Consider the following 20414-nt stretch of genomic DNA (forward strand, 5'->3'; position numbering starts at 1 on the left):
CGGCGACGGCGGGAGCGTCCCTGGGGGGGAACCCGGGAGGCGGGGGACGGGGAGAGCGCCGGGGCAGGGACGGCTCTGCCTGGGCCGCTGCTGCGGGGGGTGCGCGGCCGGTGTCCCCGGCGCTGCCCCGGTGTCCCTGGCACTGCTCTGACGCCGCCCCGGTGTCTCTGACGCCGCCCCGGTGTGCCTGGAGCTGCTCCGGTGTCCCTGGCGCTGCCCCGGTGCTGCCCCGGTGTGCCTGGAGCCGCCCCGGTGTCCCTGGCGCTGCCCCGGTGCTGCCCCGGTGTGCCTGGAGCTGCCCCGGTGTGCCTGGAGCCGCCCCGGTGTCCCTGGCGCTGCCCCGGTGCTGCCCCGCAGGATGTACCGCAAGGAGAAGAGCATCCAGCTGAAGAGCAGCAGCGCAGCACTGTACAACAACCTCAGCGTGCTGCGCCCACCCGGCCGGCAGCTCGCCTGCTTCAGCGCCGTGCACGGCCCCAGCCTGAGCGTGGTCAGCGCCGACGGGCTCGGCTTCTCCCACCGCCAGCTGCAGGCGAAGGAGGGCGGGATGGCCGTCAGCACCTCCGTCCTCACCCAGGTAGAGGCACCCCTTCTTGGGCCGCGGGGTCCTCCGCGCTGGGTCGTGCAGCTCGGGGAGAGTGAGCGAGCTGCCGGCCCCGTTAGCTGCTGCCTTCTTGCTGCCGGCCTTCCAGCAGAGCCCTCACCGGGGGGGCTGTGACATGCAGCAGCTGTCTAGACAGCTCTGCTCCCCCAACAGCCTAACGGGAAGCAGGTTCCATAGCCTGGGCCGTAAGCAGTGCCCCACTGCCTCCAAAGTGGAGCCGGAACAACCCCGTAAACTGATTAGACAGCTCCCAATGTGATTGCGGAGGAGGTGGTGGGGAGGGATGGCTGCGCGGAGCGTAGGCGCTGGGTGGAAGGAGCGCGGTGCTGCTGGCAAGTTCACCAGAGCTGGTGGGAGCCGGACAGGACAGCACAGTGTGACAAAGGGTGCCTGGGGTTTGCCATGACATTGTTTCTCGGTGTTTGCTTCAGTTTCCGTGCCCCGATGAGGATGATGCTCACCTCGGTAGGGTGCCTTGGCCTTAGCAGACGTCTGCGCTTTAATGCCAACCTGCTCTAACTGAGGTAGATGGGACCCATTGACCACAAGGCCCAAACAGGCCATCAGCTGAGTGCAGGGAGGAAACAGCGGAGCTATGGAGGGGGAAGGAAGGGCCTTCCCAGCTGAGTGCACGTGGCTGTAGAACTGCCAGGACAGAAGCAGGAGCCTGCAGTGTCCTAATTACAGGGAGGGGGAGAGGGAATGAGCCTCCTGAGAAGGTCTGTGAGACCTTGGAGAGGTCCGCGAGGATGGTAGGGACCCACCTCCTGTAACCCCTGACAGGAGCCAGAAACACACCCGTCTCTGGGCGACTGCGGACCATCCCTCCCCTGGCAGGTGGGGAGGACTTTTGCCCCGTCTTCCCCCTCCCTGGAGTCCTGCTGAGCTGCCTTTCCTTCCAGGCCGCGTGGTGCGTCCTGCCGTCGCGGGTCCTGCTGGTGCTGACCTCTCAGAAAGGGATCCAGGTGAGGTGGTTTTCCATGGAGGGCGAGAAGCAAAGTCATGACGCCAGGAGGATGAGCTCACTGTGAGGACAGCTGGGCTCCTGGGGACGCGGGGGAACCTTCTGGAGGTCCTGCCATGCACCCAGAGGGCTGTCATTCTTGCTTGGAGACCTCTCGGGGCAGCTGTTGAGCCTGAAGCCATAAGAGAAACTTCCCCACCCTCTTGGGCCTTACCTTGTCGCTTTCTCTCTCCAGATGTACGAGTCCGATGGCTCCATCATGGTTTATTGGCATGCGCTGGACGTCGCAGAGCATCCTCCGGGTAAATCCCGCGGTGGGAGCGCCGTGAGGAGCCCCCCAGTCCCTCTGCCCGCTCTCCTTCCCCAGATGTGCATGATACCTGTAGTGCAGCCCGGTTCCTCCTGGCCTAGAGACCCCCAACAGCCTTGCTCCTGGACCCAGCTGGGATCGAGCCAGGACAGTCTGACACAGCAGTTTAGCAGAAGGGTCTGGAAGAAGTCATAGTGTCATCCTGACTACTCTCTCCTGGCCCATCGGGTGCCCAGAAAGGGGCTCAGAAGTGTTCCAGTATGGCAGATATGGGACTAGCCTTAAAGATGAAACTCAAACAGGCACCCTGGCGCCTCATGCCACTGCACCGGTCTCCCCGATCCTGGGAGGTGCCGCAGGTCATGACCGGCTCTTGGTTTCCTTTCAGCACAAGCAGTGTTTGCTCGAGGGATCGCTGCAGCTGGCGGACGCTTCATCTGTGTGGGTGAGCCAAGCCCGGGAGTTTGGGGAAGGACAAGAAGGGAGGTGGTGCTGGGGGTGGGTGTCGCTGAGGCCCAGGGTCGGTGTAACGATGTGGGGTGCAGCCAAAGGGGCTGGGTTGCCCTTGGAGCTGTTCTGTGGGAGTGTCTGTGCTGAACAGAGGGGCAGGTCGGCAAGCAGCGTCTGTGAGGAGCAGCCCTGTGGAGGCAGCAGGTCTCGGGGGGAGCGAGGAGCCCGGCTGCAGGCATGGCAAGAGCGGGAGGCTCAGTCCCGGGATGGTGTGGGACAAGTCCACGCTGATGCGTCCTCCGGCCTGTCCACAGGGACGTCCTCTGGGCTAGTGCTGGTGTTTGACATCCCCCCCAAAGGGACAAACATCACGGTGAGCGAGGTTCTGGAGCAGCACCATGACGCCATCACCGACATCGCGGCAGAGTTGGGCCAGGCTCCGGTACGTGTGCGCTGTCGGCAGCTGCTTGGACCAGCGGAGCCGGTGGGGTCCCTGGCACTGGGATGGGGGGCGGGTGAGGACTCCAGCGGTCCCCTCGGCCCCACGGCTGTCTTGGGGATGCCTCGCAGGTGCCGGCTCTGGGAGCTGAGGTTTACCCAGGCCCTGGCCGTGGCTGAACTGATCCCAGGGTGCAGTCCCTCGCCCCAGGAGCCGGTGCTCTCCATGGCCAGCCCAATCCCTGCTGCAGGCGAGCTCTGGGGAGGCTGTGATGTGGCAGAGCTGCCCCAGAGCTGGCTGCTTTCCACAGCGCAGGAGAGCGGGTGGCTCTGCCATCCCTCCCTTCACCAGGGACATTGGCTTTTCTGGCTGTCTCTGCACGAGGGCGGTCTCCCCTGTCAGGGTAGGATACGCCTGGGGGAGGAGGTAGCTTGGGATTGCCACTTCCCTCAGCCCCTGCTCCAAAGAGCCTGTGAGCCATCCTGCCATGGCTTAGTGTGGCATCTCGAGGCGAGGCAAGGCAAACTGGAGTCAAATGTAGTTTAAAACGCTGCACTCGTACACTGTCGTATTTCAGAGCTGTTCCCTTTGCTGCCTGGGCAGCTGGGAGCAGCCACCCCATCAGTTATCCCACTGTCCCAGTTCCCATCGGCATTCAGCCCGTCTCTGCCGCCTTAGCACCTCGGTCTCCATGTTCTCAGCTGACTGAATCTCAGTCCTGATCACCCAGGCTCTGGGAATGCAAACACTGAAGCAGAGAGGGGCAAGAAAGGTGGTGAAGGAGCAGATCCCACACAAACACAGCGTGGCTGCGGGAGTGCAGCTTGTTGCTGGCCCAGAGTATCCCATGATCCATCGGGCTGAGTGCCAGAGCACAGAAGAGCTGTTGAAGGTAAAGGCCAGTTGTGGTACGAGAGGAAAGGAGCAAAAAAAACTGGCCGTGAATTAACCCATGCTAAAGTTTATGCTCCTGCCATCAGAGCAGTGAGATACTACAGCAGACCCTCCTTGTGGGAATGCAGTGAGAGGAGGGCGTGGGACATGTCCTGCCCACGTCTCCGGAGCCATCCCAGGGTGCTGAATGCCGGTACAGGACCCTGCTTCTCCTCCCCAAGCCGGGCCCGGGGAGGGGTTGGTGCCTGCAGGTGCGAGGAAGCCGAGGGCAGAGCCATGCCCGTGGGCTAGCTGAAGGGACGAGCCTTTCCCCCGTCATCAGCGGAGGGAGATAACTGACCCAAGCTGCCAGCAGTACCGGTGACCTTTCTCGTGGCAGATGAGTTAACTTCACCTGATTACAGAGCACAGTCTGGGACTGGGATGGGGCTTCCTTTAGTTCAGCTCACTCCGGTTGACATCTCTGCAGGTGCACTAATTGGCTGCTTCATTATTGGCTGCTTCCTTCCCAATGAGGACACTTCCTTATACTTTCTCTAATTAGTTACATTTAACTTTCTTGGCATTTGGGACTCCCCTGAACAATTAATTGCTTAGAACTGGTTACCAATTAGCCTGGATATGGAGCTTGTTTACACGAAAGCTGTTCTGTCATCTACCTCTGTCTGCGATGACTGTCCTCTAACACACCTCTCTTGGACTTTGCACCATGGTTTTTTTAAAAAGACTTCCTAGCGAGCGAGAGATGGAGCCTGGTGTGTGAAATCCCAGGCGCCTGTAAGGTGAAGAGTGTCAAGACTCAGGTGCAGAAGGAGGGGTTGCAGTCATTCTTCCTAGAAATTTATCCTGGGTATAATTAGTGTTGCCAAACACAAACATGTTTGAACTGCAGCGCCTATGAGTGATCCCAGCCAAGCCTTGCTTGTTCACAAAATGTGTCAGCAGTTTCTGTGAGCTGTTAAACTTTAAGCTTGTTCTGCTGCAGGCTCTGGCTTTGCTTTGCAGCAACTTTAGTGGCGCAAGCAACTGGTGCAGCAAGAGCCTTCTGCCTGGTGTGAGTCAGCTGCTCGCCACCGCTGGTGGAGCTGGCTGCCCCGCGAGCAGTGCCGGGGCAGAGGCTGACCCGCCTCTGCTTCATAGGATGGGGCTGGTGACCTGGTGACTGCCGATGACGCTGGGACCCTCTGCATCTGGAGCACGGGAGAGGAGTTCACCCTGCTTAGCAAAATCCCGGCCTTTGGGTAAGCCAGAGGGGCGGATGGAGCGACACAGCGGGCTCCCATCAGTGGATGATGTCGGGCATCCCTGGTCAGACCGCCTCGGTGTCACACGAGGGATGGGAGGGTGGCAGGAGGGGGACACCCGGCACCAGCCCCTGGCATGTGGGTCTGCAGCCGGGAAGGGAGGAGGTGAAACGTGCCCCTGTGCCCAGTTGCTGCTGCGCCTCCGTGAAGCTGTGGAACGGGATCGTGGCTGCTGGCTACGGAAACGGGCAGATTCGGCTGTACGAGGCGGCGACCGGCCTCCTGCGTGCTGAGGTCAACGCTCATGCTCGATGGATCTACGCCCTGGACCTGGCGCCGCAGACAGGAAAGGTACAGCTGGCTGCGCCGGGGCACCTCAGCCTGTGTGCAGCATCCCACCCCGGCATCCTGCCGGCCTGGAGCGTGGCAGCTCGCGGATGGCCAGGCAGGGGCTGCTCCCTTGCCCCAGCACACAGCACTGCCACCTCTGTGGCATCCCTGCAGCCTCCTGGTCCCCATGGCCTCTGTCCCGCTCCCTTTGCAGCTGCTGTCGGGCGCGGAGGACTCCTTTGTTCACGTCTGGAAGCTCAGCAGGAACCCGGACACCGACAATGTCGAGGTGAGTCTGGGCAGCGGCAGCCCTCACTGCGGCAAGTATGCGGTACCCCATGCTGTCGCTGCCCCGTGGGGTCACAGCGCAGGTGCTGCTCTGTCCTGCAGCCTCCGGTGAGGCACCATGGCCACGGAGAGGGGCTCACTGCTCAGTGGAAACCCAGCTGGGCCCAGTTGGAGCTGCCGTGGGGTGGCACAGTTCTCCTCTTTCCTCCTGCTGTAATCCCCAGTCCTGTCCTGGACTGGCGGAGGTACAAGCTGGCTGTGGTGGGTTGTACTTTATTCAGCCTGTGCCACCGTTCTGGCTCCTCTCACCGCTGCAGATCGAGCACTGCCATGCCGAGTGTGTGACCGACACCCAGGTCTGCGGTGCCCGCTTCTGCGACCCCGAGGGAAACTCCTTCGCCGTCACCGGCTACGACCTGAGCGAGATCTACTGCTACGGCCAGGTGTAGGCTGCGAGCTGCGGGGTCTGTCCAGGGCAGCACTGGGGCCACGCAGGGAGAGCTGGGCTACCCCAGCACCGCGGTGCATTGGCACCGAGGCACCGTAAGCAAGGGGGGTTCAGCACAGACCCCCGACTTCTGCTCCGTGGGGCCTGGGCAGTGGCGTACAGGGCTGTGCCCCCAGCGGGGTGGTGGAAATCTGTGGGAAGGTGGAGCTGAGCCGTGATCCCCCTCGCTCCCAAAGCAAAACTGCCCTCCGCGTGGTGTGTCCAGGCGCATGGAACGTGGGCTTGGAGGTGCTCTGGCTACGCAGGACCCTGAGTGGGTCCCTGGGCCAGGTGCTCTCCTCCTGCCTGCCCCCCCCCCAGCCTTCCTGGAGGGAAGGAGGCAGCATGGCTGGGAGCAGAACCGGCTCCCTTCTTCCCAGCGGCAGCTCTGGTTCGGACGGGAGAGGATCCAGGGCAAACCTGTGTTACACGCTGCTCCGGCCGGGAGAGCCTCGGGAGCCGGTCCCAGACAGGGCGGTGGCACTTCGTGGGTGCAGCACCCGTGGGGCCGCCCTCCCCCGGGGCGGCACGGTTACCTGGGAGGAGGAGAGGAGCCTCTTCTCCTGCCCGGGGTGCCGTGGGGACCCGTGGGTCCCTGTGGGACCTTTCATCCCAGCGGCTGCTGGCCAGATGTGTGGGGCCGCAGCTGTGCTCTTGGGCTGGAAAAGGCAGAGGCAGCTGCACCACGCTCCCTGCCAGGACACCCCAGGGACAGTCCCGCGGGTCCACGCCAGCGGAGCCACCATACTGTCCCCCTGTTCTTGCCCTGCGCCCCCCCAGCTGGCTTTGGCCTTACCTCTTGCCCCAACCAGGCTGTGCTGGAAGCAGGGGGGGCAGATGCTGTGCTCGGACTGCTCTGCCTCAGCCCCCCCCCTCCCCTGCAGCACTCGGCCCCTTCCCCTGCGGGCTGCCCTGCCCCAGCCCTCCTGTCCCGGCCACAGGCGCTGACGTGGCCCCAGGGACGAGCTCGGTCTCCGGCTCTGCTCCCAGGGCCCTGTGGGGCCGGGGGTGCACGGAGGGCCCCAGCCCCAGTGCTGTGGGGCGAGCTCAGCCCTGGGCAGGGCAGGGGAGAGCTCCTGGCCAGAGCCTGGCCCCCACCACAGCCCCCAGCCCCTCCTGCCACACTGGGGTGAGGGCTGCAGCCAGGAATCCAGCTATGGGGCACAGACACCCCCCCCCATGTGCCCCAGTCCTTTTTTCCCCCCAAACACACACCATCTATGAGCTGTACCCCCTCAGATAGAGGTCAGTCCCCACATGTTCTACCCCCCCCACCCTGTGTGCTGTATCTCCCCCAGCTATGGGTCAAGACCCCACGCTCCTGTTCCCCACCCACCCCATATGCTGTATACCCCCCACCCATGATAAATGCACCTGAATGGAGCCTCTGCTCTGTGTCTCTCCTTTGGGGCGGGGGGGGGGGGGGGGCAAGAGCTGAGTCCAGGCCCGTTACAAAAGGCTTTATTAAAGGTTAAAACAGCCGATGCTGAGAGGCGTGGGCAGCCCCGCTCACAGTGCTGGGGCAGCCGGGGAGGGGGGGCCCAAGGGCCGGTGTGCTCGTGGGGCAGGGGGTAAAAAAAGTGTAAAAACGGTTGTGCAGTTCAGCCCGGGGACCCCGGGACACCCGGGCCAGGGACAATGGCCCCCACCACTGGGACACAGCCCGTGGCCCTGCAGGGGCATGTCCAAGGCACAGAGATGAGCTGCGGGGGTCGGGCCACCCTCCCCCCCCCGGGCAGGAGCAGCTCTTACAGCCACACAAGCACCCAGGGACCCCAGGGACCCCCGCGCCCATCCCACCCTCCTGCCCCGCTCACAGCTTGGCCCCCCCCCCCGCCTCTGTCGGGGTTGGGGGAAGAAAATACAGCACCGGAGAGCCCTGCCTGGGGGAGCACCTGGCATGGGCTGGGGGACCCCCCCGGGAGGAGGAGGAGGAGGCCGGCAGAGCCCCCGCTCCCTGCCTGCCCCCAGCCCGACAATACTGCTCGGTCAGAGGTAGCACCAGCGTTGGCCGGGGCGGAGGGGGCCTTGCCGGCACGGCACGGCACAGCTCGGCATGGCCGGCCCCGCTCCCGTGCCGGGAAAAGGCACGGCGGGGAGAACGGGCCACAACCCAGCGAGCGGCAACGGCGAGCAGCGCCTGTAAACAGCCGGGATGGGGGGGTGTAAACGGGCAGCGGCCGGCGGGGGGACAGCAGCCCTCGGAGGGGAGAGGGTCCGATCGGGCGGCCCCCAGCCCGGCCGTGCCCCCCCCCCTCGGCTCAGGAGACGTGGGGCGAGGGCCGCCAGAAGCACCACTTGCTGCGGGTGTGCTGCTTGCGCTGCAGCTGCTCCTCCCGCTCCCGCTCCTTCTTGGAGCGCAGGTACAGGTCCTCCTCCTTCAGGTACCAGACCGGCGGCCAGCGGTGCCGCTCAAAGTGCGCCTGGTTCTCTGCAGGGGCACGGCACCGGCGCGTCAGGGCACGGCACGGCACGGCACCGTCCCCATCCCGACTGCGTCCCTGCCCTCGACCGTCCCCCCGCACCGTACCTGGGGACATGAACTTCATCTCCCGGGGGAAGCGGCGGCAGACGCTGTTGTAGTTGGTGCAGATGTAGTGCAGGCACCAGGCGGCCAGCTGCCGGGCGTTGTGGAACTGCGGGCAGAGACGGGGCTGAGCCGGGCACGGGGGGGGGGCACGAGACGCCGCAGGCAGCTGCCCACACCCCACCACCGGCAGCCCCTGCCTCGCCACCGCCTGCCCCGGGGGGATTTGCATCCCCCCCCCCCGGCCAAGCCGCAGGGCTCACGCTGCAGCAGCCCCACCACGTACCTGCGTCATCTCCAGGTAGATGATGACCTGCTCGTCAATCTCCACCCGCTGCATGAAGGCTCGCAGCAGCTCGTCCACGGCGTACTGCTCTGGGGGCGGAGAGGGGGGGCTGTCAGCACTGGGGGGGGGCCACACACGCCGGGGACGCGCGCCCCAGCAGCTGGGCTGCACCCCGGGGCTAAGCTGGGCTCATCCGGCTCTTACGTAAGGACCCCGTTAATGACACACTGGGGACGCATCGATCCCCATCCCAGCAGTTCCGTAATTGTATTGGCAGGTGACGTCAACGGGGGCCGGGGCGGGGGGGGGGGGGGGGGGGGGCGGAGGAACCTGGGCCTCACCTGTGAGCGCCTGCAGCCGGGGCAGGCAGAGGCGGTTGGTGAGGATGAGGAGCTCCATCGCATCCAGGTCGGGCGTGGGGGTGAAGACGCCGGTGTAGAGGAAGTCAAGGACAGCGCGCAGGCAGGCGCAGTTCGTGCCGGGCAGGGAGACCTGTGGGACAGGGGGTCTGGGGGGGCGCCCAGCACACAGAGCCGCCGCCAGCAGCGGGACAGGCTCAGCGGAAAGGACGGACCCTGCCCGGCCACTGGCAGCGCCTGCCACAGCACAGCCCCCCTCCCAGCACAGCCCCCTGCTTTCTCTCCAGCAAGAAGGAAAGCGGGACTCGTGTGTGCCAGGGCCGGGGGTCCAAGCCAGCCCCCAGCAGAGCCGGCGCTGCCAAGAGATGCCCGTCCTCCCAGCAGCCCCATGGCAGAGCCAGCAGTGACACCCCTCCCACTGTCCTCGTCCCCCCATGGCACCTCACCTCGGCAGCGTAGCTCTCCCGGAAAGCCCCCCGGAACATGGCCATCATCCAGTCGCAGCCAGCGATGAGCAGGGGCTTGTGTGCCGGCACGGCCCCGTCATCCACACGGAAAACCACGTCTGGGACGGCAAGGGGATGGCCTCAGCGCAGGGACGGTCACCCCTCGGCCACCCTGACACGGCTGGCCCAGGGACACGCACCCCAGGCACCGCCTGCAGCCCCCCCCCACAATGGCTGACCCAGCCCAGGGAACGTGGCACCGCCACCTGGGTGCCAGGGACGGCACGGTGAAGGGATGAGGGCTCCAGGACCCCAGACCACAATGGCCTCGGTGGAGGGAGGGGGATCGGGGTGGCCGGGAGCCCCAGGTCCATGCAGGGCACCATGGGAGCCGGGACACCCGGCTGGAGGGGAAGGAGCCGGGTGATGTCCCCGGCCAGAGCAGCCCCCGCTCTGCCCTCCCCCCGGCCAGAGACCCCCCTACCTGCAAAGACCCCCTTCCCCAGGCACTCCTTGATGCGGTTGGCGCGGCGGACGTGGAAAGCCTTGGTGATCTCCTGGTTCATGAAGCTCTCCTTGTTGAGCACGTTGGCCACCATCATGCGCAGGTCGAAGACCTCCAGCAGCTCGGCGATGGTGGCCACCTGCATCAGGTCCCCGCGGGCCTGGTCCAGCCGCCCGGTGTAGAGGTACTCCAGCACGGCGCGGAAGGGTTCCGCCTGCACCCGCCGGTCCATGCACACCACCGCCATCCGCTTCTCCCGCCCGGCCACCGGGTCCGCCACCAGCTCCCAGCGCATGCTGACGAAGCCGCGGCCCCAGGCCGACAGGTCACGGCCGCCGCTGCCGGGGGCCGCGCCGTCCCCCGCCGTCGGCCGCAGGGCATCGTCGCTCTGCGAAGTCCGCAGCGGGGCGCGCGCCCCCTCGGCCAGAGCCCCCCGCTCCCCGTCCAGGCTCTTGGTGCGGGTGGCCGGCTCCTTGGCCCCTCCCCGCGGCCCCTCCAGGGTGAAGAGGTCATAGAACTTGGAGCAGGAGGTGGCCAGGTAGACGCGGTGGGCGAAGACCCGCTGGCCGCCCTGCAGCTGGAAGACGACGTCGGCGCAGAGCGGGGTGCAGAAGAGGGCGGCGGGGCCCCAGCCGCGGCTGGCCGGCGGGTCGGGGACCTGGATGACAGGTGGCGGGGGCTTGGGGGGCAGGAAGGGGGCCTGCAGCAGCGGCCGCTGCATCTTCTTCAGGTGGGACTTCCAGAACTGGAGGTGCCGGCGGGAGATGAGGGCGGCCCGGATGGCGTTGTCGAAGACGTCCTTGATGCCGAACTGGGCCACCACGCTGGTCTCGTAGTAGGGTACCCCCAGCTCCTTGGCCACCTCGTGGCCCCGCTCCGGGGGCAGGATGTCCGTGGGCTTGATGGGCCTGGGGGGGGGGACAGAGTGGGGCTGTGTCACCGCGCACAGAGGGGCCCGGTCCCCGGCCGGCCCCCCGGCCCCGCCACCCCCCACCCGCCCGGCGCAGCAGCCTCACTTGGCCAAGGGGCGCCGGGCCCGGTTGACGGCCTCCAGGTCGGCATAGCGCAGGTCCAGCTGGCACCCCACCAGCACGATGGGCGTCCGGGGGCAGAAGTGCTTGATCTCAGGGTACCACATCGTCTTCACATGGCGCAGGGAGTTGGGGTTCGCCAATGAGAAGCAGAGCACGACCACATCTGACCTGCGGCCAGGAGGAGGAGGAGGAGGAAGAAGAGGGTGAGGGCAGCCCTGTCCCTGTGCGACCCACTGTCACCCTGCATCCCACCTTGCTCGGGGAATGGCACTGGGCTCCCATACCTGTCCAGGGACACGCAGCCTGGGACCCCCCACCTACCCCGGCAGAGCTCTGCCCCACAGACCCGGGGAGCCCGACGGCCCCCGAGAGCCCCATGGCTGCGCACAGGAGCAGCCAAGACCGAGGAGGGAGCCGAGGGCATCCGGCTCTAGGTCACCACGGTCGGCCAAGCCAAGGGCTGCCCCAGCTTGGGTACGGCACAGGGCTTGTCCTGGCCCCAGAAACACCCTGCAGAGCACCGGGGCAGCAGCCAAGCACAAGCGGGTGCAAGGAGGGGCCCATGGAGAGCGGCCCGGTGAGTGCCGGAGCGTGTGCTGGCCCCTGGCACAGGCAGGGCTGCAGGGACTGACCCTGCCTGGATGCCCCGAGCCCCTTCCCTGTGCCCGGCATGGGGCTGTCACACCACCGCCGTCATCCCAGCCCTGCGCCGGCACTGCCAGTGGCTCGGGGGAGCCTCCCCGGGCAAGGTGACAGGGGACGCGCGGGAAGTGCCAGCAGCACCCAGGTCCCCACAGCCCCCGGGGCCTTATAAGGCGGCCGGGAGCAGCCACGTGGTCCCAGACCTGGTTTGTTTTTAGTCTGCGCCTTGCCGAGACGTGACCAGGAGGCGCGTTTGGAGCCGGGCCCGTGTCAGGGACCAAGATAGATGCCACCCGCCGCCTCCCGCGGGCCCCCGGCCAGCACAGGAGCCGCCGCTCACCCGCAGGTGATGTCGGCCCGGGCTGGAACCCAGCACCCACCACCCTGAGGGGTCAAAGCCAGCAGTCCCAGTGGGGCAGGTAACACTGAGCACCTCGGGCACCCGTGGCTGGGGCAGCCCCCCACATCCCCCCCAGCCAGGGGTGCCCCCACCCTGCGGCCAGTGCCCCAGCCCCTGGCCCCGGGCAGTGCGGACGGGAGGTTTAGAGTGTGCCGAGCCACGCTGGCACGGTGTGGCAGGCGATAAGAGCCTGGACGTGCCAGTAGCCACGAGGAAGGGGGGTGTTTACAGCACAGGGAGCGTGGGGGGGTGGGGGGGGTGGTGACTGTTCGGCCACGGCCCCAGGGGCATCTCCTGCTGCCAGGCCAGCACTCCCAAGGGAAGGGTCCCAGCACCCCAACCAGCACCCCAGAGCCGCCCCCCCCCTCCCCAAACAGGTCAACCCCGGCATGCCTGGTGCTGGCTGCCCCCCAGGGAAGCCACGAGCACCGGTGTCTCCCTGCCCGGGGTGGGGGGCTGTCGGGGCCCACAGCCCTGCTGCTGTCCAAGCCGTGGGCCACGGTGACCCCGGGGTGCCAAGAGCAGCCCCTAGCCGGGGGGCTGGGGGCACGCCCGGCTCCCCCCGAGGGTTTGGGGTGCCAGAGCTGCTCTCTGGGTGCTGGCAGGAGCCATGGGGGCCCCTTCGGCTCCACGTCCCCCCAGGGAAGGCAGGGCTGGGGCGGGGGCGGGGTGCTGGCGGTGGTTTAGGGTGCTGGTGGCAGGGCTCGGGGTGCCGGTGGTGGTTTGGGGTGCCGGTGGTGGTTTGGGGTGCCGGTGGCGGGCGTCGGGGCGCCCGCGGTCCCACCTGCCATAGGCGAAGCGCCGGTCCTTATGGTGGTCCCCGAAGGTGTCCCAGAGGCGCAGGGAGACGCTGACCTCGTCCACCACGTCCCGGGAGCGCTCCAGCACCTGCCCGGACAGGGACCGCCACCGTCACGGCCCCGGCCACGGGGCCCCGGAGCCGCCACCCCCCCGCCCCCAGCCCCGCCCCGCCCCCCCCCCGGCGCCCCCACCGCCCCCCGCGCCCCGGTGCCCCTCACCTCCTGGCAGACGCGGTACTGGTCGATGGCCCAGACGGTGGGGACGTGCGTGGCCAGCAGCTGGTACTGGCTGAGCGTGGCGTTGCAGGCGCGGGCGCAGATCAGCCGCGTCTTCCCCACGGCGTTGTCGCCCACCACCACGCACTTGATGGTCTCGACGTTGGGGCGCTCGTAGTCCACGTCCAGGTCCATGGCGCCGCGGGGACGCCGGGCCCCGGGCAGCGGCCCCGCACGGAGCGGCCGCGCTCAGCGCCGCCCCCCGCCCATGCCCGCGCCGCTCCGCCGCTCCGCCGCCCGCCGCCGCCCGGGCCCGTTACCCCGCCCCGCCCCGCCCCGCCGCCAATCCGCGCCCGTCCCGCCGCTCCGCCCCGCCCCCGCCGGCCCCGCCCCGCCGCCGTCGCCAATCCGGGACCGGGCCGCCCGCCTCGCTCCGCCCCGCCCCGCCCCGCCGCCGCCAATCCGCGACCCGCCCCCGCCGCGGCCCCCGCCCGCGCGCGGGACAAAGGAGCGCCCGCCAGGGGGCGCCGCGCCACACGTGACTGCCCCCCCCAGCAACCCCCCCGCCCCGCCAGCCCCCGGACACGCCCCCTCCGCCCCCCTCCGCGGCCGGCCGCCATCGGCGGCCACGCCCCTCGCGAGGGGCGGGGCCGGGTACACGCCCCCTCTCCCGCGCCCCGCCCACCCGCGGGAGAGAGCGGGGGCACCGGCGGCACCGGGCGACAGCGGCGACAGCGGCGGACAGCAGTGACCACTGGCGACAGCAGCGACACCAGCAGCACCAGTGACAGCAGTGACACCGGTGGCAGCAGCGACAGCAGCGGCCAGCAGCAAACACCAGTGACAGCAGCGGACGCTGGCGACAGCAGCGACACCGACGACAGCAGTGACACCAATAACACCAGGCACACCAGCGACACCGGCGGACAATGGTCACAGCAGTGATACCAGGGACGCTAGCGACACCAGCAACACCAGTGACAGCAGCGACAGCAGCGACACTGGTGACAGCAGTGACACCAGCAACACCAGCGACAGCAGTGACACCAGCGACACCAGCAACAGCAGCGGCACCAGTGACACCGTTCACCCCCCGCAGACCAGACTCCCGGTACAGCCAGTGCCCACCTCTCACCAGTGCACACCAGCATGAACCACCAGTACAGTACGCACGACTGGAAAGAGTGACGCCAGAGCGCTCAGTACACACCAGTGACACCGGGAACAGCACCAGTCTCCAGCACTGCCCTGTGTCCCCAACACTGCCCCATGTCCCTCCAGCACTGCCCCGTGTCCCCAGCACCACTCCCAGCCCCGTGGCCCCCCACCCATCCCAGGGCCCAGGGTGGGAGCCGGGCTGTGCCCCCCGTGGGTCCGATCCTGCCCCCCCCCACCCTGACACGCTGCCAGGTTCCCACGGCTCCCCCCGCACCAGCACCGTGCCGGTCCTGCCACCCAGCACCCATGACCCTCTGCCGGGACCCCCAGGACCCACCGGGACCCCCAGGACAGGCGGCAGGGTGGGCGCAGGCCCTGGGCAGGGGGCCATGGTGGGCGGGGGGGGTCGTGGAGGGTTAGTGGCCGCTATGGGCTGGTGGCCTTGGGTTGGTGGCTGCAGCAGAGGGGTCCCCTTACTTGGGCGGGGGGGGGGGGCTGAGGCACATGGGACCTGGCCTTGGGCTGGGGGCGTCCCTGGGCCCCCCCTGCTCACGTTCGTGGGCAGGGGGAGCCCAGGGACGCCCCCAGCCCCAAGGCCCCATTTTCCAGCCACGGTGAATATTTTCCCTCTCTGGGGCTTTGGGGTTTTCGAGGCCGCGGTGACCCAAATAAGGGAACGGGCTGAGCGCAACTTCACCAGGACGGGGCCACGGGTGCCTGATGGGGCGAGAGGGGACAGGGGGACAGGGACCCCCCCCAGCGCCAGCCCCAGCCCAGGCTGAGCATCCTGCACCCTGGCTTGCCCACACGGCCCTGCCTGCAGTCCCGCATGCTGTCCCTCTGGGACCTGCACAGCGCCCACATCCCAGTGTCAGACCCTGATCCCAGTGCAGGACCCTGGTACAGCACCCACATTCCAGTGCAGGATCCTGCACAGCATCCGTGTCCCAGCATGGGACCCTGGCACAGCACCCACATTCCAGTGTGGGACCCTGGGACCTGCACTTGTGTCCCAGCACAGGACCCTGGCACAGCACCCAGTCCCGGTGCAGGATCCTGCACCGCACCCATGTCTTGGCGTGGGACCTTGAGACCTGCACCCGTGTCCCAGAGCAGGACCCCGGCACAGCACCCCTGTCCCGCTGTGGGACCCTGGCACAGCGCCCGCCTCCCGGTGCCGGGTGTCCCGGTTGCCCCGGGCAGCGGGCCCCCGCCCGCCCTCCCGCCCGCCCGGCGGCCGCCGCCGCCACCGCCCCCCGCCCCGCCCGGTGCCGCCCGGTCCCGCCCGTGGGCGGCGGGGCGGGGGCGGGCGGGCGCAGGGGCGGCGGGCACGGAGGCGGCCCCGGGGCTGGAGCGGCACCGGGCTGGCGCCTGCTGGCGGCCAAGGAGGGACGTGGGCAACCCCCGGGCCGGGACCAATGGTGAGACTGGGGACGGGAAAGAAACAGGCCCTGGTCACGGGGACGGCCCACCGGCACGGCACGGGAATGGGCACCGGCCACCGAACGGGCCACCGGCAATAGGCACCGGCCACGGAAACGGCCACGGGAACGCCACCGGCACCGGGAACGGACACCGCTACCGGCACGGGGTGGGGGCTCCGAGACACACGGGCACGGCACCGGGACGGGCTGGCGGGAGGGGGCGGCGGTCGGGACGCCGCGGGGTCCCGGCCGGGACGCGGGGGGGGGGTTGACGGGGGTAGGGCGGTGCCGGGACGGGCCCGCGGTCCGGCGGCTGAGCCCCGCCCGCCGCTGCGACGGCCGAGCCGCGCGGGGAACCGGGCGCCCGGTTCCGCCCACGCCCCGCCCGGCCCCGCCGCCGCGGGCTGGGGACGGCGCCGCCGCCCGGGGCACGGCCCGGCCCGGGCGGAGACGGGGAGGGGGGGACCGCACCGGGGGCACTGCCGGGGCGGGGGGGGGGTAGCGGGAAGGGACAAAGGATAAGCAGAAGGAAAAAGAGGGCGGGGCTGGGAAGGGAGGGAAGTGGGGGGGCACCAGGGGGTGAACGGGGAGGTAGGGGCGCCCCGCCCGTCTGCAACCACACCACATATTGACACGGGAAGACACCCGGGGGGGAAGGAGAGGGGAGCATGGGTCCAGCCACGGGGGTCCCGCGGCCGGTCCCCGGGTCGGTTGCCGCGGGCACGGGGCGGGAGCCGGCCTCCTCCCGCCACCCGGCATGGCGACCGGGGGGGGGGGCCTCGCCCCACCGGGCCGACATCGGGGCGGGGGGCGACGGCCGCGGGGCTGCACCGGACCCCGCAGCCGCCCCCTCGCCCCACGGCGGCACACCGGGCTCGCTCGGCCCCCGGGCCGCCCGGGCGCTGCCCTCTGCCCCCAAACCGCCATCCCGGGCAGCGTGCCGCCGCGCCGGACCTCGGCTGGCCCAGCTCCGGCACCCGTGCCTGCCGCCGGACAGGCCTGCCGCGTGCGGCCAGCGTGCTGTGGCCTGTCGTGCCACTTTGCGCCGTGCCCTGCCACGCCGCGCCCTGCCCTGTCGTGCCATTTCGTGCCGTGTCGTGCCGTGCCGTGCCATTTCGTGCCATGCTGCACGTGTGCTCCCGGATCCGGGCCGTGTCCCAGCCGGCACGGCGCGCAGCGTGCCGCCACATGCGCGTGTAATCGGAGCCACGCGGAGACAAAGAGGCGGCAGAGCTGACGGGGAATGCCCGGCCGGGGCCTCCGCCAGCGAGGGGTCCCTGGCCGCAGAGCCCCCCCCCGGCCCCAGCCCCGGGCAGGGGGTCCCGGCACAGCCGGGGGACCAGGGCTGCTCCCCCCTCTCTGGTCAGGCAAGGGGAGGATGGGGCCGGCGGGTCGGGGTCTGCCTGGCCGGTGGGGAGGGGTCCCAGGCACCCTGTGAGGTGCCAGCCCGGTGCCGGGTGACACCAGCATCGCCCTCAGGGGCTTGGGCCAGGGGCAGCCTGGGGGGGGGCCGGGGGGGCCCGTGCTGCTGCGGCACTTCCCGCGGCCCCATTGTCCCCGGGGCGGATGCTGCCGGCGGCACTTCCACGAATTCAGGCCGGGTGGGCGGCACGGGGTGGGGGGTGCCCCTGGGCTGGCGGGTCCCCAGGCTGCCTCCCCCCGGCCCCCCCCAAGCTCTCCCCGGGGCAGCTCCCAGCTCCCTCCCCCAGGAGAGCCGCTGCCACCAGCCACGCTGCCCTGGGGGGGGCACCCGCCGTCCGGTGCTGCCCGGAGCAGGTCGGTGGCCACCGCCTGCCACAGCCGGGGACGTCCAGGTGGCCACGCTGCCGGCCACAGGTGATCTTGCCAGGACAAGGGCAGCTGCCCGTGCTGCTCCACTGCAACCCCCACCCCGACCCCCCCTCTCCCCCCTCAGGGCCGTCTTTGCCTACGAGAAGCACCATGACCTCAAGCTCCTGGACTCCGGAGGTAACGGGGAGCGATGTTGCTGGGGCAGGTACTGGGGGATCCCACTGTGCCCATCCCCCCTGACCACCCCCTCCTTGTAGCCGGGGGTCCGGATGAGCTGGCCGAAAAATTCTCCATCACCAGCATCATGTACGGGCTGTGCCGCATCCAAGACCCCAGCACCGGCGCTCACCGTGTCGTCCTCATCAATTGGGTGAGTAGCAGGGCTTGGGGGGGGGGTCGGTGCTCAGAACATCCTACCCCTCCACCCGGGATCCCGGGGGACAGGGACATGGCACGAGGTCCCAGCCTAAGCAGTGCATGCCGGTGCCAGGTCGGGGAGAAGGCACCGGAGTCCCAACGTAAGGCGTGTGCCGGGCATCTGCCCGCCATCAGAGCTTTCTTTAGGGTGAGTTTATGGGGGGCACGGGACCCAGTTCCCAGCCCCGGTGCCCCCCCTTTGGGGGGGCCGGGCTGGGAACTGGGTCCCGTGCCCCCTTGTGTGTTGTCCCCCCCCATCCCAGCCAGCCCCGACCTTTGCTTGCTGCGCCGGGTGCATTCCTGGCTCTGCTGACTCAGACGCTGCTGTTCCCAGTTCCCAGCCTTGGCCGACGATCCGGGGTTGTGGTTGGGCTCCCTGCCCCCCCCGCCCCGGCCGGATCCTGCCCTTGCTTGGTAGGATCCTGTGCCTCCCCCCGCTTCTGCTCCCATGTCCCAGCCCCCAGAGATCTGTCTGGCTCCCACATCTGGATCCGGCTCCCACATCTGGATCCAGCCCCACATCTGAAGCCGGCGAGCGCGGGCAAGGGAATGGCGCCAGGATTCCCTGGGGAGGCTGCAAATCTGTCCCAGGGGGAGTAGAGTGGGGGGGGGGGGCCATGGGTGCTCGGGGCGGGGGATGACGCCGTACCGTCTCGGCGGCAGGAGGCCAGTGTGGTGCTGAGCGCCCGCTGCGCCGAGGAGGGTGACGCAGGAGGGGCTGAGCCGAGCGCTGGCACAGATGGCCCCTGCCGCCGCCCCCGCCAGGAGGGTGCCCCCCCCAGATGCCCAGGAGCTGGTGGTGAGTTGGGGATCCCGGGGGGGGGGGGTGAGGTGCCCATGGGGATGGGGACCAGCCAGGAGGGCACCTAGTGGGGTGATGGGGCTCTCGCCCACCCTTGCCAGTGCCCTCCCTGGGGGGGTCTGTGGCTGGGGGGGGGGCCCGGGGCTCCTGCCCTAAGACCCCGGCTCGGTCCCCGCAGGGCACCAACTACCGCAAGACCAACCCAGCGCTGGAGATCCACCGGACCAAGCGGGACTCCTTCTGGGCCCAGGCTGAGGTGAGGGGCAGGGGGCATGGCGGGGGGCATGGGTGCATCCCTGAGAGCCCTCCCGGCATCTCCAGGACCGGGGTCCCGGCTGCTGGCTCAGGCCATGAGGGTGCCGGGGGCTGAGCCCGGCGGGGGTCCGGTGCTGAGCGCGGTGCGGCCGCAGCGCGAGGAAGAGCAGCGCAAGGAGGAGGAGCGGCGGCGGGCACTGGAGGAGCGCAAGCGCTGGGAGCGGGAGCGGATGGAAGAGGAGAGGCGGGAGGCAGCCGAGCGCGAGCTCCGCTTCAGGGAGAAGGAGCGGATGATCGAGGAGCAGCGGTGAGGGCAGGGGCACGGGACGGGACCCATGAGCCTGGCCCTGGCACGCATGCCCGTGGTGGGACCCCCAGCCCCCTTCACCCCGCGGTGCCCCCGGCCCCGCGGGTGCTCTCACCACGGGTGCCCATGGTGGGACCCCCCATCCCCCCGACCCACAGCTTCCCCATCCCAGTGCCCCCAGTCCCACGTGGCTCCGAGCACGGAGACCCCAGCAGCAGCCCAGAGGCTCCTGCGCCCCACGGCTGCTCCCCCTGTGCCCCCTCTGACGCTCCCTGCCCTCGCAGGAAGGAGCAGGCACGGCTGGAGGCGGAGGAGCGGAGGAAGGAGAAGGCACGATGGGTGAGCGAGGCAGCTGGGCTGGGGGTGCCAGAGGGGGCCGGGGGGGGGGAACGTGGGCTGCCCGACCGTGCTCCGTGCCCGCAGGAGCAGCAGCAGCGGGAGCACTAGGAGTCCATGCTGGATCGCGGCCTGGCGCAGCGAGTCCATCGAGAGGCGGCCGTGAGTGCCGGGGCCGAGCGCCCCGTCCTGCCCGTACGCCCCCAGCCGTGCCACGGGCTGTGCCGCCAGGCTGAGCACCCCCACCGGCCGTTGCCGTGGTGCCGCACGGCCGTTTCCGCGGCCCCGCTGATGGTCTCCGTGCCGTCAGGAGGCGGCGTCCTTGTCTCCCAGCGCTCGCAGAACCCCCCGGGATTTTCTTCCGGCAACGGGAACGCTCGGGGTCCACCTCTGGACACCCCGCTGCCAGCATCCCCCGTTTGCACCAGGACCGTAGGTGCCCCCGTGGCGGGAGGTGACGAGGCCGGGTCCGGGGGGTGCGGGGCAGCAGTGGGGGTCGCTGCCCCCCCGGGGGGCAGGGACGGCTGCTGACCCTGCCAAGTGCCCCAGGTGCCCGTCGGCCATTCCGCGGTACCAGCGAAGCCTGACGGAGTCACCTTCATCTTCCGCCGGCGACCCCCCCCCCCCCCTGACCCCCCACCCTCACCAGGACCCCTCACCACGGGCATTCAGGGCTGCACCAACCCCCCAGCCCACCGA

General features: G+C 69.2%; 3 protein-coding genes across 7 annotated transcripts; 2 read left to right on the forward strand and 1 right to left on the reverse strand.

Moving 5' to 3' along the window:
- The first annotated feature begins 37 nt into the window (after positions 1-37).
- Positions 38-6073, forward strand: WDR54 (WD repeat domain 54). 4 transcript variants are annotated; one of them, XM_030006530.1, is made up of 10 exons: positions 38-134; positions 268-577; positions 1507-1569; positions 1804-1870; positions 2267-2323; positions 2643-2770; positions 4802-4902; positions 5094-5256; positions 5450-5524; positions 5841-6073. In XM_030006530.1, the coding sequence occupies exons 2-10, from the start codon at positions 359-361 to the stop codon at positions 5970-5972; spliced, it is 1005 nt and encodes a 334-aa protein (XP_029862390.1). In that variant the 5' UTR covers positions 38-134; positions 268-358; the 3' UTR covers positions 5973-6073. The 4 variants fall into 4 exon arrangements, with proteins under 4 accessions (XP_029862390.1, XP_029862389.1, XP_029862387.1 ...); XM_030006529.2 differs by having other exon boundaries at positions 45-134; positions 217-577; XM_030006527.2 differs by having other exon boundaries at positions 51-146; positions 178-577.
- A 1382-nt stretch (positions 6074-7455) lies between these two features.
- Positions 7456-13514, reverse strand: LOC115338085 (rho-related BTB domain-containing protein 2-like). 2 transcript variants are annotated; one of them, XM_030006525.1, is made up of 9 exons: positions 13229-13514; positions 12994-13097; positions 11150-11335; positions 10113-11041; positions 9629-9747; positions 9165-9315; positions 8824-8912; positions 8541-8646; positions 7456-8441 (listed from the first exon to the last, which is right to left on the reverse strand). In XM_030006525.1, the coding sequence occupies exons 1-9, from the start codon at positions 13418-13420 to the stop codon at positions 8272-8274; spliced, it is 2046 nt and encodes a 681-aa protein (XP_029862385.1). In that variant the 5' UTR covers positions 13421-13514; the 3' UTR covers positions 7456-8271. The 2 variants fall into 2 exon arrangements, with proteins under 2 accessions (XP_029862385.1, XP_029862386.1); XM_030006526.2 differs by lacking the exon at positions 12994-13097 and having other exon boundaries at positions 13229-13329.
- Positions 13515-18088: 4574 nt separating this feature from the next.
- On the forward strand, positions 18089-20403 carry LOC115338084 (drebrin-like). The gene is made up of 8 exons (XM_030006523.1): positions 18089-18163; positions 18679-18814; positions 18996-19073; positions 19228-19379; positions 19664-19718; positions 19803-19877; positions 20026-20147; positions 20264-20403. Exons 2-6 carry the CDS (start codon positions 18755-18757, stop codon positions 19824-19826), a joined length of 369 nt encoding a protein of 122 aa, XP_029862383.1. The 5' UTR covers positions 18089-18163; positions 18679-18754; the 3' UTR covers positions 19827-19877; positions 20026-20147; positions 20264-20403.
- Positions 20404-20414: the final 11 nt, after the last annotated feature.

The sequence above is a fragment of the Aquila chrysaetos genome, unplaced genomic scaffold (assembly GCF_900496995.4).
Source record: "Aquila chrysaetos chrysaetos unplaced genomic scaffold, bAquChr1.4, whole genome shotgun sequence".
NCBI lineage: Eukaryota > Metazoa > Chordata > Aves > Accipitriformes > Accipitridae > Aquila > Aquila chrysaetos.

What these genes read in the sequence shown, in the direction of transcription:
- LOC115338085 (XM_030006525.1), bottom strand. Translation starts at nt 13,420, where the DNA reads ATGGACCTGGACGTGGACTACGAGCGCCCCAACGTCGAGACCATCAAG. An exon ending in AGTACCGCGTCTGCCAGGAG is followed by an intron (nt 13,098 to 13,228) that starts GTGAGGGGCACC and finishes CTGTCCGGGCAG; the next exon opens with GTGCTGGAGCGCTCCCGGGA. An exon ending in CGGCGCTTCGCCTATGGCAG is followed by an intron (nt 11,336 to 12,993) that starts GTGGGACCGCGG and finishes TCCTGGCCGCAG; the next exon opens with GTCAGATGTGGTCGTGCTCT.
- WDR54 (XM_030006530.1), top strand. Translation starts at nt 359, where the DNA reads ATGTACCGCAAGGAGAAGAGCATCCAGCTGAAGAGCAGCAGCGCAGCA. An exon ending in GCACCTCCGTCCTCACCCAG is followed by an intron (nt 578 to 1,506) that starts GTAGAGGCACCC and finishes CTTTCCTTCCAG; the next exon opens with GCCGCGTGGTGCGTCCTGCC. An exon ending in CGGACACCGACAATGTCGAG is followed by an intron (nt 5,525 to 5,840) that starts GTGAGTCTGGGC and finishes TCACCGCTGCAG; the next exon opens with ATCGAGCACTGCCATGCCGA.
- LOC115338084 (XM_030006523.1), top strand. Translation starts at nt 18,755, where the DNA reads ATGGCCCCTGCCGCCGCCCCCGCCAGGAGGGTGCCCCCCCCAGATGCC. An exon ending in CAGATGCCCAGGAGCTGGTG is followed by an intron (nt 18,815 to 18,995) that starts GTGAGTTGGGGA and finishes CGGTCCCCGCAG; the next exon opens with GGCACCAACTACCGCAAGAC. An exon ending in CGGATGATCGAGGAGCAGCG is followed by an intron (nt 19,380 to 19,663) that starts GTGAGGGCAGGG and finishes CTGCCCTCGCAG; the next exon opens with GAAGGAGCAGGCACGGCTGG.